Genomic DNA, 14,774 nt, shown 5'->3' with positions numbered 1-14,774 from the left:
TTTTATCGACTTCAGCAGCTGATTTGTTGATAGTTTGAAGCAGCTTAGTTTAGTATAATCGTCGTCTCCGGTTAATTAAAACACCTTTGGTTTTCGCATTTACATAAATTATTCGAAATGTTTTATTTACATTTCAGTTCGTCAACCCATATTTGTCGTAGTTTTTGCATTGAGCTTGTAAATCGAGCCTTGTGTTTTCGAGGTTGAGAATTTGAAATAATATTTATTGAGTGGTTTCGTTAGTTACACCGAGCAAATTGTATTGTCTTGTCACGGTTTGTACATAATATACTTACTTGCAATCATTAACTAATAGTCTGGTGATAGTAAACTGATGTTATCTACAAAGTCGACAAAAATTTGGCTAATGCTGTCTTATACAGCAAAATTTATGTTATTAAAACTAATTTACTAAGTTGTTCATTCACTCCAACTGAGAAAGGAAGTACCACTTGTTCCCTGCGAGCCTAATCGACTTAACGTTCCATTAAAGGTATGATTATAAATCTGATACTTCATTTGTTTAGTGTTGGAAAAGAGATGACTAGCCGTTTCTAAATCATCAGAAACACATCGCTTGAAAGTTACTAACACCTTACACCAGACTACACTATCCATTGCGCGCATGTAATAAGCGAATATTAGTTCTCTTTAACTGAAATATAATTGATAGTTCTGCCCACTGCCAATAAGCTCTCTTCTAGTGATACACACACATAAACGACCATATGTTTTAACATGAATAAAATCATCATTTTTCTGATCTGTTTGCGTCTTGTTCATAAGAGAATCTCGTTATCACTGCCATACAATGGATTATACAAAAACGCAACACGTTTCTGTTTAGAGATTATTTCTCGGGAGATTTTTCGCTCATGCTTTTAGAGTTCAAGGTTGACTTTTGTTATTATTACGTTGCAGTTATTATACGTAGACAGCAGACATACAGATGCGAGTCTTTACTTTTAAAGATCCAGTTTTGCTATTCGTTGGAAAGACGTTAATGATGAAAGAAACTGGTGCATAGAATGAAAAGTCGTAATGACTTCATTTGAAGATGCGTTTGTCTAGGGAATTTTAATTGGTCGTTTTTCAAGTTGTCGCGCATTTTCTAGAAATATTTTCTTGATCCATTGCCTCCTGAGGGCGTGGGGTAATCTGGCACACCATACAAATTGATTCTGTGCCAGATTCACCTCTAGGAGGCGAATCTGGCACAGTCATGACTTTTCGTTACATGTTGTAAAAGGGCGCATACTATGATCGCGTGTGCCAGATTCCCTGATGCCCTCCTGAGACGTCTGAAACTGTCGGTAAAATCATTTCGTTTTTAATTTGTTTCAGGCACCATCCACACATGCCGATGGCATGAACGTTTTTTATCCGAAAATTTTACTCATCACAATCGTTACGTTGAAGTACCTACCTGCTATACAACAGGACGAACGGCAGCGGTGGCTAGAATATTGTCACGATGATTACGCCAAATGTCCCAACTGTTTCGGTGAAACCATCAAGTCTGATTGTGATAATTTCCTGGACAATGTCCAGGTGGAAAGAAGCTTCGATTTAGAAGTCAGCAACTTGTTCGGAAATAGAAAAATCCAATACGCCACATACGATCAACAGAACGTGATACTCAAATATTTAGTTAGTGACGGAAATTTCGACCATTTGCAAAGTAAATGTTGCAATGGAAGTGATAACTGTGAACGCCTTTGGACGAACAAATCCCTAGTGGAGACATTAAAGACTGAATTGCTTCGTGTTTTCAAGACGAAAGATAATGCGGCTGGATTTCAAATCTGTCCAACCGATGCAGTGACAAGATTCATGGAAGTATTTTCGGATCAGAACATTCACGCATGGGTGCTACTGAATCTGAATGTGGAACCGCTGGTCGTCAACGCATTAAGCAGCAGAAATTTCTCAGTGCCAACGTTACATGGCTCGTGTGGCTTTGTAACACTACAATCGAACAATGGGCTTCCACTATATTCATTTTACGATCAGTCCTTCGCTGTACGACTATTGATCGCTAAGAATTTGCTCAGCGCAGCCTTGCAGTTTTCGTACGGTGTGGAAGGCTTCCGGTGAGTTAGTGCATTGTATCGTACAGTTCCATGGTTCGTTTACAGAAAAATAGAATCTACTTAACAGACGCAACGCCGGATAATATCGTTGTTGATGCTACCACATTCGACGTAACATTCGTCGACTTGGATGATGTGTTTGTGGTTGATTCGAAAACGTTTCCGAGTAGTCAAGTGGTTCATCGCCATGAGAAAATCGATTGCGACGGTATGTGTTTCGCTTATGTTCCTGACGAGCTTTGTTCGCACCACTTAAGCGACATCAACCTATTTGCAATTTGTCAGGTTGTCTTCGCATCAACTGATTGACAAAATTGTAAATTAACTCGCCTGTATTTTATAGCTGTTCATCAAAGACCTGAACCGGATGATGCCAGATGATGGACTACTACATTCTGTACCCGATACGATTAGCCGTCAATATCCAGAGTTACAGCAATTAATTAACCAATGTATCGATGGTAATATTGATGGTGACAGATTCGTTTCTGTTAATTTGTTGGTTGATTTGATCAATAAAATTCTATTCAACTGAGCTTTCTTGTGTTGAAAATTTGCAATTTTGAAATTCAGGGAATCCCAAGGTTTGGAGAATGTTTGTGGATGATGTATGCGACTGAAGAATGAGGGGGGAGGAGAAGAATTAGGGGGAATTACGCGGATGAATACTGGGACAGGCGCTATTTGTCATTGGCGTCAATAGAACGAAATAGTGGGCAAAGGAAACAGTAACAATAGCAAATAGATGGGACAAGATTTGCTAGCGTAGTTTCCCTCTCGAGTAAGGTATTAGTTAAATAAAGATGTGAAAGTCGAGCGAACAATTTACCTTCGCGCTTTACCAAACGTACCAGAAAGGTACAGAACTGGCTAAGTTTCACCGAGGGTAGCGGTTTTAACTTATCTGAAAATGTGACATAAACACTTTCAAAGAAAATGTGTCGTCATTCGAAAAAGCTTATTAACCGAGCTCGGTCGCATCTAGAATCAATCTGAGCTGGCTGGTGCGGTCACTTTGTCACTCTACGAAAATGGGGAAATTTTAACTTTAAACTGTTATTGCTCCGAGAGCAGATAACCGAAAGCAATATTTTTTACTTTACTAGTGAGGTAATGTGGCCTTTCCCTCACTAGTGAAGACCCTTTCCCTCGCTCGTAAAGTAAAACGGCATACTTTACACGTGAAATAATTTGATATCTCGTATCACGATGAGGGCTGAAGCCCTCGGATACTTTTACTCATTTGGATACGAGATATCAAATTACTTCACTGGTATAGTAATGTACTATTACTTTACTAGTGAGGGAATGTAGCCTTTCTCTCACTAGTGAAAACCCTTTCCCTCGCTCATAAAGTAAAACGCCATACTATACACTGGTTTAGTAATGTACTATTGTTCGCACTTCAAATTTATGCTAGATGCCTAATACGTCGACCTTCAAAACATCAGTCGTATTTTTACTTTTCGAAGCTCGATACGCCACAGGCAGGCAAATTTTCTATTTAGTTCCAAGTAACTTAAAAAATTCGACAATATCGATAGTTCCCCTACTGAATAAAAAATCTTTAAAAATTTGTCAATATGGGATGCAGAGTTTTTTGAATTTGACTGCCTTCAGAAGTTAAAGTTATCCTGAAGAAACCAGGAGAGCGTGTCTATCTCATCGATTATTAAAATATCTATGTGAAGGCTCGGATTGTGACGAGTGAAATGAAAGTAGTTTAAGTTAAGGGCGGCTCGCCGGTTCGCTGATGGTAAATTTTAAAATCTGTAAAATCGTCTATCAGCGGACGCCTGAGTTTCTATGGTGAACGAAAAAAAACTTGCTGGAGACGATAGAGCGTGGAAAACTATGGAACAAATCCGTTGTTGGCGGAAAAAAAAATTTAATAGCGGAGATCGCCGTAGAATATGGATTTGAAAATGCAGACCTCCGCCAATTGCAATAGTTTTGTATGACCAGTTACCTCAGATCAAATTTTTAACACTTTGAGGCAATAGAGGAAGGATCAGTCTAATGACTGAAACTACGATTTTTTCTTGAAACTAGAGTTTTCAGTCTTAAAAATTGTAACGCAACAGACCGTTATTGGCAAAATCTGCCCTTATCAAATTCAGTAACGATTTAATCAAATTAAAATCGTTTTTAGTAAAACACTTATTTAATTAGCGAATGACTGTTGTTGACTGATGGACGAATCTTAATTCAAATAATTCAAAGGGTTGTACATATGTACGTAAAATTAATTTACTCCCTCATCCATGTTGATATAAATTTTAAGACAAAGAATTGGTAATTATAATTGAAAAATGTATGAAGCGCGCCGCAGGCAATTTTTTTTTTTAGAGTCTTTAATAAGTTTCAATATTTAAATTCGGTCAGATCTTGAAGAAAATTTCGGACATTTCGGACAATTTCGGACAAATATGTAAAATTTCGGACATTTCGGACAAGTGGGACGCCTGATCTAAGTATACCTTGATAATTGTTCATCTAAATTGATCAGTCTCCAATAAAGGTTCATACAAATCACACCTTCTAACAAAATATGTGCTCAGACTGTATCTGGTAGTCGCATCCACTGGTTTTCAGAAACGGCAAGTGGTTCTGGCTAATTTTTCCCTGTGTGAAGTTCTTGTCCATCACTCATTACAATGTGAAAACAAAAAAAAAACAAAAATTGGTGGTCCCTATTTAATATCGTTTCAAACCAACCGTGCATAATATCGAAGTGGATTATGATAGGACAAATTGAGGACACACAGAATTTTTACTGAAGTATATTTTTACTTGTGTCGTAACGCCGAATCTAACGTAATCCACGCCATTAGTCGTATAAATTTATACGTCAGAGAGAGCTTTTTTCTCCTTTGTTACGATCTGTCAGTTTTTCTATTTTGCGATTTAGTATGGAAATGAAAACTAAAATTGAGATATCTTTGCTCTTTTAAGTGGTTTTTCATATTTTTTTGGAGCAAAATGTTTTTACAATGTGTTTGGAATTAGACAATGTAAATGCATATTCCATATGAAAATCTTCATTTACATTGCTGTGACACGTAAACTCATATTACATTATTACTTACAGAGTTTTATAGTACATTACTTATCAATGGGACAAATGTACTTCTTGTGAGGCGTAGCAGAGGTCGGTAAACCCACAAGAAGTACCTTTTCCATCATTTGTCCCATTGTTAATTAAGGTATTTTATTCAAAAACTCGTGGTAAAGTTTTGGCTCCGTGAAATAAAGTTAACTTTACCTCACATTTTTGAATAAAAACTAAAAAGCATTAAAACGAAGTCTCATGCTTAAAACCAAAATCCTTCTCAAAATGTTATTGATTGTTGCTGCAGTTTCTGTGTAATAGCTTTATCATCGTACTCGTCGGTTGTTTTCATAATCCGTTGCGCGGAAACAGTATAGTCGGACAGAAATTTCACCTGTTCAGCCAGTAAGGTACCTGCTAAAAATATATCCGACGCCTCATCACTCGTCAAAAGATCCACGTGTGATTCCACCAATGCCTTGATTGCTGTAGAAAAATGTGTTCAAAAAAAAAATGGCAAAAATAGTAAAAAAATATTTTACAATTTAAAACGGCTGCAAACGGTGAATAAGCGGATGCTCCCGGCTTCAGTGAACGTGCGAATGTACGAACTTGAACCAAGGCTGTGACAAGCGTGCTGCCCTGCAAACCAATTCTTTCATACGTGTCCAAGGCATTTTTCTCGAGCTCTCGTTTTGCGGCCAAATCCAAATCAATATCATGCTGCATCTCCGCCATAAGCTTTTCAAACATCTCTTCCGATTTTTGCAACTCCGTTCTTGCTTTTTCGTAAGCATCTTTATATCCAGAAATTTCTTTCTTCAACATATCCATCGCAGTTTTTGTTGCATCTGTCTCTTTTTCAGCTGCTTGCAATCGTTCCACCCGTGATTTTATAACATTATTGTAGTAACGGTGTTGCGACTCTTTATCTTTATTGTCAACCTGAACATGAAATATCAAAATGTATTGCTCACATCGCGTATTAGATAATTTGCAATTACGTCAACCGTATGTGTTTTGGTCCGCGATCTTTTCCAAAGCCACCAGCCACTTCTACCGTTCTCAGTGATGGTTTTTTGAGTGCTTTGCGGAATATTTTGAATTTTTTCCTCGATCTGTGCATTCAATGCATTAAGCTGTGATTTTCGCTTTTCAGCTTCTTGTGAGTCAGCCTCAGTTTTGTCAATGTTTTTTTCTGTCATTTCGATTATGTAATGCAGGCTTTCCATTTTACCTGCATAAGAGCTTTATGAAATTCGAGAACGATTTGCATCCAGATACCGGAGTTACCTTTCTTTTCGCCAAGCTCTGATATAAGCTTTTGCTGTTTATCGCATTTTTTTCGTATGTTTTCATCCAGTTCCTCTTTCTGCTCGGCAAACTTGGCAGACTCGGGGCCAATTATCCCAAATATCGTTTCTGTCTGTTGAGCAAAGTTTGCAAATGCATTGCTATCCAATTGTTCGACGAGAGCAATACACTGCTTCAACTTGCTGAGAGCGTCCGGGATATTTTTCTTTGCAATATCTATTGCCTTCTTGCTACCTGAATTTGCATTTTGATTGTGATTATAGTTTAAAAAAAATTTTAAGTTTAGAATACTGTTGTCTACCTCGTGATCGTCTTACGATTTCATATACACTTTGTATAACGATAGCTAAATCTCCAACGACACCAAAACTTCGAGTGATTACAGAACGAGCTTTGACATCCTGCTGTAAGCTTTGCATCAATATTGGAATCACCTTTAGTATTAGAGAGAATATTATTTTCTGTGAGGATAGTACAATTAATCAAATATGAAGTAAACCGTTTTTTTCCAAAAGTCCGATTGTTTGTCATTTTGAAAAGGGGGTACATAGTCCGCCACTTGATAAGCTGCAACGACTATAGCTTCACATGACTGCAGAGCTCCAGCAAATCTAATCGTCGTGTTAACAATACTTTTCTGTTTATTACTTTCGAAAGCCACTAGCTGGGCAGAATCGATTTGACTCAGTTCTTTGCCATTGTAATTATCCTGCTTTTCATGGTTTTCCAAGTTATCTTCGTCATCATCCCACAAGTGACTCATTTCAAAATGTTAATTATGGCTACGTTCAATCGATATTACAGTTCACCCTATATCAGTGTCTTAAGTTAAAACAAATACTGATTTTGTGACAGCAGCACCAGCTATTGTTTAAGCACTGCCTATAACTTATCAGAAAACTCCTCAACCTAATTTTTAATTGGCGACTAATTTTGTTACAAGAAAATTTTAATTTAAGTACCATTCAACAGACCCGCTTATGACATAATTGTAGATTAGTGTCAATAAATATATAAATAAAGATAAGGCGATCATTTGAACCTTTTTATGTTAGTTTTCAGATTGTCCAGAGCTTCGAAGAAAATAAAAATTGATTTTAAGGGGCCATTCAAATAGTGCGCACGCACTTAAGGGGGGAGGGGGGTCTGAAATTGGAACTTTTTATATGGAAAATCGCGTGCGAAACGGGGGGAGGGGGTCAAAAAATGACCGCACACTGCATGCGCACTTTATGAATGGCCCCTAAGGTGTCCAGCCAGTCTTCGAATTTTCCTGTAGTGTGTTAAAGGAATGACGCAAAATCTGATTCAGAGCAAAAATAATATTTGTGCCACCGAGAATTGAAATACGACTCTTTTCAGCACTCGTTTTAGTGTTGTAAAGTGACTTATTTCCGCACCCGTTTGATGTGATATTACAACACTCAAAGAAGTGTTGATATGGAATTTGAATGAGTTGTTACAGCATTCGTTTGAGAAAATACAAAGCAATGTGATCGGTCAAATTTGAAGAGTGATTGTTTACAATGAAAATTATGATTTTTTGGTGCTCTTGTCTGTTTCAGTTCTCGGTTGGCACCCAATTTTGGGTCTAGTGCTGAAAAAATCAACATTACAATACGTGTAACACATCATGCTTTGTGCCAACCGAGAATTGAAATAGACAAGAGCACAAATAATCATAATTTTCATTGTAAACAATCACTCTTCAAATTTGATCGATCACATTGCTTTGCATTTTCTCAAACGAATGCTGTAACAACTCATACAAATTCCACATCAACACTGCTTTGAGTGTTGTAATATCACATCAAATGGGTGCTGAAATAAGTCACTTTACAACACTAAAATGAGTGCTGAAAAGAGTCGTATTTCAATTCTCGGTGGCACAAACATACTATTCCGATTCTTTCTGGCGATCTTTGAACGCGCACTAACCCAATACTCTCTTCAGCAAACAAACTGCACATTTTTACCACCTACATAGGCTGTATACTTTGAAGAGGTCACGCAGATCGCCATTTTATAAGATACGCGGGAACACATCTTTTCCAACTGCGTGACCTCTCCAAAGTATACAGCCTTGGTGTCGTTTGTTCTGTAGAAAATATTATGTCTTTCATTATTTCGGTGTGTGAATGTGAATAAAATTCAAAACGCTTTGTGCACATTGCACATTGGTAATGTCGGTGCGCACAAATGAAATAAAGTTTAAATTTTGCATTGTTTTTGGAATGTCAACATTGTTTTTAAAAAAACACACCACAGTTCACAATAAAATGGTGGATTTCAAACAAAAATTCACCTCCAGCGATTCTCGTCACACCGTGATGATGTGGTGATTGTTTTTGTTGTAAAAATCTTTAGAAGTGACGTGTTACTGCGTACCTAATAGGTCTGTTCCAAGGCCATATCAATTGTCAAATTTGATCTATAGACAACATAACCTAAACAACTGCTCATGAAAAATGAGCTGCCGAAATAGGCGCGAAGCAGCTTCAATACGTAAATTTTTTTGAAAGCTGTCACTATAAGTATACGGCGCCTCAAAATTTTAGCAAAAAACAAAGGTTATGTCGTCTATGGATCAAATGGTCGTGGTTCGGGTTGTCAAAGTTCGCCTTTACAGTTATTTGGAACAAACCTGTAAAATGGCGATCTGCGTGACCTCAAAGTTTAGAGGCTAGGTCAAAACGAAGTTTGCTCCCAGTCAACGAAATGTGCAGTGGTGTGTATAGAAAATTCACCATTTGTAAAATCAAAAGACAGTTCAAATTTGTAGAGAGAAATAATAAATGTGTTCTAATTGCTTACAATTGATTTTACAACGTTGTCCTGATGATCGCCTAAAAAACTCGTTACACCCTATTATCCATAAAACTTACCAATATTTTATGTTAAATTGAATTGCAATGATGCGACCGATAAATACAACTTTCGATTACATTGTTTACGACATTATCAACTGAGATAAGATAAAAAGAAAATATTTTTTCAATGACTATTTCTTTTGATAAACAATGACATTGGCGTCACATCCCCGCGAGCACTGTAGTATCTCAATAATTTTACGAAGAAGATATGGGGCCTTTAGGTTTTGTCAAGCATGCACACTTGATCGAGGCCGGAAAAATATATATGAAAATCCATTTTCGGCCGGAGAGAGCGGCCGAGAAAGTACTTTCTTGGCTGCAAAATTGAACTTTAGTTTGCGTGTCGAAATATGTCGAATTTCAGTTTCAAGCGCAAAATAGTACATTTCGTACCTAGGACTAAAAGTCTTTTTTAGCGTGTGAGAAGTTTCCAGACAGAGCCGAAGGCGACTAGTCGTAAGCTTGTCCGAACGAGGCGAAGCCTAGTCGTAAAAAATACCACTTTTCATCATTCGTAACAAAAACAACCTTGGAACAGATACAAGATCGTACGGGGCCACATTATGCTAAGTTTTGTCTGGTTTAAGATTAGAAATGAAATCGAATATTTTGTCGGTTCATTTGAAATTTTTGTTAAAGATTATTTTCAGTTTTGTGCGTTTTATAAGAGGAAGATGTGAGTAAAAAATTTATTGGCATAACATGTATTTACGTTAAGGCAATTCATCGTAAACTACAATCAATGCTATAAATCAGTGAACTCATATTCTCTATTGAAAAGAATTATAAAAATAATTTATGACTTTCCGAAAAATTAAAAACGAAAATGTTCCAACTGAGCTTATCGATTTTTTAAAAAGCAGCACACAGTAAAGTGTACTTTACATCACTGTTTGTGACTGTGAAAAAGTGCTTCTCCAACGCTAGTCTGACCCGACCCACAGGTACGTAACATACTATGGTCTGATCAGAACTGACTTTTGTGACATTGACTTCTCTGTTTAAGGTTAGAAAATAATGGATTCATTCAATAAAAATGCATCTCCGAAAATTCGCTCTAAAATTGACTTGATTCGAGGAGATGTAGAAGTTATTACGAAATCGATTAGGTCACTCGACAATGTTTTTAATTGTGTTTGGCATGTCAAAAAATGTATACCACAAATGACAAATAATGATCAAGCAGAATTTTGGAACAATATTGTGAGTAATACTATTCAAGTTATCTTTTTAATTTACACCTTCCACATACTAGTAGTATCTAAATAGACTACTTAAACTGGACACTCGAAACACTTTTGTTTGAAGATTATTGAGTTAACTTAAAAAAAACGTAATCTAGCTCTTCAGTTGAATTTGTGGAATATGTGGGAAGAGTTGATTAAAGAGATAACTGGAAAAGCTGTTATTATTAATAGCCCCATTCTCATATAAGAAACCATTTTCGGCGCATTCACGGCGTGAATCAACAACTTTTTCTTTAATTAAAAAAATAAAATTAAAATGATCGATTCTGAGCACTTTGTGGTGGATCGAAATTTGAAAACAAGTATTGACTTAAATGGCGAGCATTTAAACCGTTTTTATACTATTTGCGCGGTTTATTCAGTGATTTCAAGCTTGTGCGCGAGCTAAACACTCTCTTTAGCAACCTAACTACATTTATAAAAGTAGTAAAAATGCAACGTCGCCGTAGAAATTAGGTCTAGCGTGTGCGAGATTCCCCCTTAATGAGGGAATCTCGCACAGTGCGAAATTCCCCTCTATAAGGGAATCTCGCACACGTGTGCGAGTTTATGGAACTGGTGTGCGAGTTAATGGAACTGGTGTGCGAGTTTATGGACTGGTGTGCGAGTTAATAGAACTCGTGTGCGAGTTAATAGAACTCGTGTGCGAGTTTATAGAACTCGTGTTGAATGCACAATACACATAGACGATTGTGCAACTTTCCTGTTGGATAAATACGTAGTCGAAGTGCACAATCGACTTCGATGATCTTGCAATGCATTTGACTCGTCTTTCAACTCCATGTAACGATTGTGCTATGCTTTAGATAGATGCACAATCGAATTCGATGATTGTGCAATGCATCCGACAACACAAAAGGGACAAAATTACACAATTAGTCATGAATTTCAAACAATTTTCAGGTCAATCGTCGGAAGCAAGTGCTATGGACGATGAGATTCGATTGTGCATCCAACTGGAATTTGCATAATCGTCTAGCTGCATTGTGTAATCAACTAGAAGGTTGTACAATCGTTTAGACGATTGTCCAACATTCCTAGGTGTCGGGGAATCTCGCACACGCGATCATAGTATGCTTCCTTTTACGACATGTAACGAAAAGTCATGATTGTGCGAGATTCACCACTTAGAGGTGAATCTCGCACACCAATAATTTGTGTGGTGTGCGAGACTACCCTACCCCTAATTTACCCTACCCCCATTCCTATTGGATACGCAATACATATAGACGATTGTGCAACCTTCGTGTTGGATGCACAATACACCTAGACGATTGTGCAACTTTCCTGTTGGATGCACAATATATTGTGTTACCTATAACACTTATAACATTGTAAAACCTTCGTGTTGGATGCACAGTACACCTAGACGATTGTGCAACCTTCCTGTTCAACTCGCACACGAGTTATATAAAGTCGCACACAAGTTCTATAAACTCGCACCTAGACGATTGTGCAATCTTCCTGTTCAACTCGCACACGAGTTCTATAAACTCGCACACGAGTTCTATAAACTCGCACCTAGACGATTGTGCAATCTTCCTGTTCAACTCGCACACGAGTTCTATAAACTCGCACACGAGTTCTATAAACTCGCACACGAGTTCTATAAACTCGCACACGAGTTCTATAAACTCGCACACGAGTTCTATAAACTCGCACACGAGTTCTATAAACTCGCACACGAGTTCTATAAACTCGCACACGAGTTCTATAAACTCGCACACGAGTTCTATAAACTCGCACACGAGTTCTATAAACTCGCACACGAGTTCTATAAACTCGCACACGAGTTCTATAAACTCGCACACGAGTTCTATAAGCTCGCACACGAGTTCTATAAGCTCGCACACGAGTTCTATAAGCTCGCACACGAGTTCTATAAACTCGCACACGAGTTCTATAAACTCGCACACACAATATAATTCGTGCGAGATTCCCTCACAGAGGGAATCTCGCACTGTGCGAAATTCACCTACAAGGGGGAATCTCGCACTGTGCGAGATTCCCTCTGTGAGGGAATCTCGCACACTCCAAAAATGGCCCGTGTGCGAGATTCCCCGTACTCGAAATTAGTCAACAGTGCATGATTCTGCAAACAATGGAATAAGGTGGTATTTTGACAGCAGCAAAAGAGAGTTGTTTTGCTAGATAAAGTATTGGCGCGAGCGTATTTATTCCGGTTAGTCGACCCGTTGAGCTTTTAACACAGAATAAACCGTGCACATGTGATCAAAACTGTTCAAATGTTCGCTGTGTAAGTCTGTTCTTGTTTTGAATCACAATAAATTCAAAATCCTCAGAATCGATCATTTTAATTTGATTTACTTTTCAATCTACATCAAGGTAATATCGACTTTGAACTCAATTCTAATACAAGAAACAAAAACAAGACAAACCATTCGACTGTGTTTCTCGATCATTTGTGATGTTACACAGAATACGTTAAAATTGCCACAAGTATTAAGAGCTGAAAAAGGTAACCTTTCTACAATACTTATTACATTTAAATCATTAATTGATGATATTTGTACATGAAATAGTAAAATTTGCACAAAAACGCATCCCGAACGCTTTTTGTAAGCTGACCGACAACATTAAAATATTGGAAACTTTAGAAATGGTTGCCATAAACCAAATGGAGAAAGTGACCGAAAAAATATTTAATTTACCTGGTGCTGGTGCATTGACGGTTTTGGATCAGATCAAATTAGTCGAAGCACAACTTAGAAAGTCTATTCGACGAAAAAACGACATTTTGGCGGAATGTGAGAATAAAAAAGGTAATTATGATGGGAGATAACCTTGAGGCGAAAAAATATGCAAAAACTTGATCTTGACCCACAAATTCCACCATTAAGTTCCAAATATTTCATTAAAAATCCAATAGGTCAAAGTCCACTCGAGCTCCAATTAATCTCCAGAGCATTTGGTAAATTGTGGTTTCGGTCATCCTTTTTCCATAGTTTCTCTACTCTGTAGCCTTAATGATAATAATGTTCATCTTACGATTTTTCACACATTTCTATAGTTAACATGAAGATTTTGAAACCCTTAATCGAACATCAACAACAATTGCTTCGTGTAAAGCAATTAGAAATTCGCGAACTGAATTTTAAACTGACAAAATTTCAACAAACGATTATGCAGCTCAAGCTTAGAATAAAGATAACAATACGTGCAAAAAACTATCATCGTGCTAGCTATCATCAACATGTGCTTAAGTCAAAGCTGCACTGCCTCCAAAAATACACGACACAAAAAAGTAGAAATCAAAACGAACTAAAGGATCTCGTAGCTACCCTATGCGAATACAGAGCGAAATATGAACGCGACAAGGCTCAGCTGAAAGATCTTGGTGCCAACTCAGTCACAGCAATTGATTTAGAAAGTAAACTTGCTAAATTATATGAAGATGTGAATAAGATCGAGAACGAAAAACGTTTGTTCGAAAAACATCAAGAGCTGTTGGGTATCGAAGGTGATGAATATGTTAAGTTTTTAGTTAACTTACGTCGTTTGGCGATCGCAATTAAATTGGGATGCAACAGTTATGCACCAATCATTTCAGTTTTGAATGGTAAAATGATGAAAAAATCTTCTCTTTGTTTCCTTTATTAATTTTCGGTTTTTATCAGAAATAAAGGTGGTTATTCAATGTCCTATTGAAATGATTGAAAGCGAAGAGGAAAGTGATGTAATATTGGCAGAGCAACTCCTATTAAAAAATGCTGAATCTTTGTGGCATTTCTCTTACTTTGTAAGGCTGTGCATGACGAATTACCATCATAAGCGAGGTTGGCTGATAGAACGAGGAAACCAAGGATTTGGCGTAAAACATTGTGGGTGATACAGACTGACGCTTTTTCTTCGCAACTATTACTGGACAATGTAAATAGGATAGTATCAGGGGCCTATTTTGGAAAAATATTTTCCCAAATTTTGCCGAAAATCATTATTGGGAAAATGAGGAAAAATTTCGGAAACTAATTTTCCACAAAAAAGGGAATTTTATTGTCAAAAAAGCCTCTTAAACGAGGAAGGAGTCATTTACTTACAGAGATATCAGCAAATGTGACTTTTATTCGTATCCGAGCTGTAAGCGTTTCATATTCTGATACTTTTGAAAGTAAAGGACTTATTTAAAAAGTAAGTGTGAAAAGGTAAAATTTCTCTATTTCACATATTGTGTGAG

The 14,774-nt window shown here is 37.2% G+C and overlaps 3 protein-coding genes across 4 annotated transcripts; 2 read left to right on the top strand and 1 right to left on the bottom strand.

Moving 5' to 3' along the window:
* The first annotated feature begins 472 nt into the window (after positions 1-472).
* LOC119072650 lies at positions 473-2,629 on the top strand. The gene is made up of 4 exons (XM_037177904.1): positions 473-493; positions 1,345-2,093; positions 2,147-2,378; positions 2,437-2,629. Exons 2-4 carry the CDS (start codon positions 1,369-1,371, stop codon positions 2,626-2,628), a joined length of 1,149 nt encoding a protein of 382 aa, XP_037033799.1. The 5' UTR covers positions 473-493; positions 1,345-1,368; the 3' UTR covers position 2,629.
* Positions 2,630-5,039: 2,410 nt separating this feature from the next.
* Positions 5,040-7,374, bottom strand: LOC119072645. 2 transcript variants are annotated; one of them, XM_037177896.1, is made up of 6 exons: positions 6,959-7,374; positions 6,761-6,893; positions 6,439-6,693; positions 6,150-6,382; positions 5,688-6,090; positions 5,040-5,631 (listed from the first exon to the last, which is right to left on the bottom strand). In XM_037177896.1, exons 1-6 carry the CDS (start codon positions 7,220-7,222, stop codon positions 5,426-5,428), a joined length of 1,494 nt encoding a protein of 497 aa, XP_037033791.1. In that variant the 5' UTR covers positions 7,223-7,374; the 3' UTR covers positions 5,040-5,425. The 2 variants fall into 2 exon arrangements, with proteins under 2 accessions (XP_037033791.1, XP_037033792.1); XM_037177897.1 differs by having other exon boundaries at positions 6,150-6,343.
* Positions 7,375-10,268: 2,894 nt separating this feature from the next.
* Positions 10,269-14,754, top strand: LOC119072647. The gene is made up of 5 exons (XM_037177901.1): positions 10,269-10,535; positions 12,926-13,058; positions 13,123-13,362; positions 13,611-14,159; positions 14,218-14,754. Exons 1-5 carry the CDS (start codon positions 10,350-10,352, stop codon positions 14,427-14,429), a joined length of 1,320 nt encoding a protein of 439 aa, XP_037033796.1. The 5' UTR covers positions 10,269-10,349; the 3' UTR covers positions 14,430-14,754.
* The last annotated feature ends 20 nt before the right edge of the window (positions 14,755-14,774 follow it).

The sequence above is a fragment of the Bradysia coprophila genome (genome assembly GCF_014529535.1).
Source record: "Bradysia coprophila strain Holo2 chromosome IV unlocalized genomic scaffold, BU_Bcop_v1 contig_84, whole genome shotgun sequence".
In the NCBI taxonomy this organism is placed as follows: domain Eukaryota; kingdom Metazoa; phylum Arthropoda; class Insecta; order Diptera; family Sciaridae; genus Bradysia; species Bradysia coprophila.
Note: the sequence above shows the minus strand (reverse complement) of the source record. Positions and strands in the feature narration are given on the sequence as shown.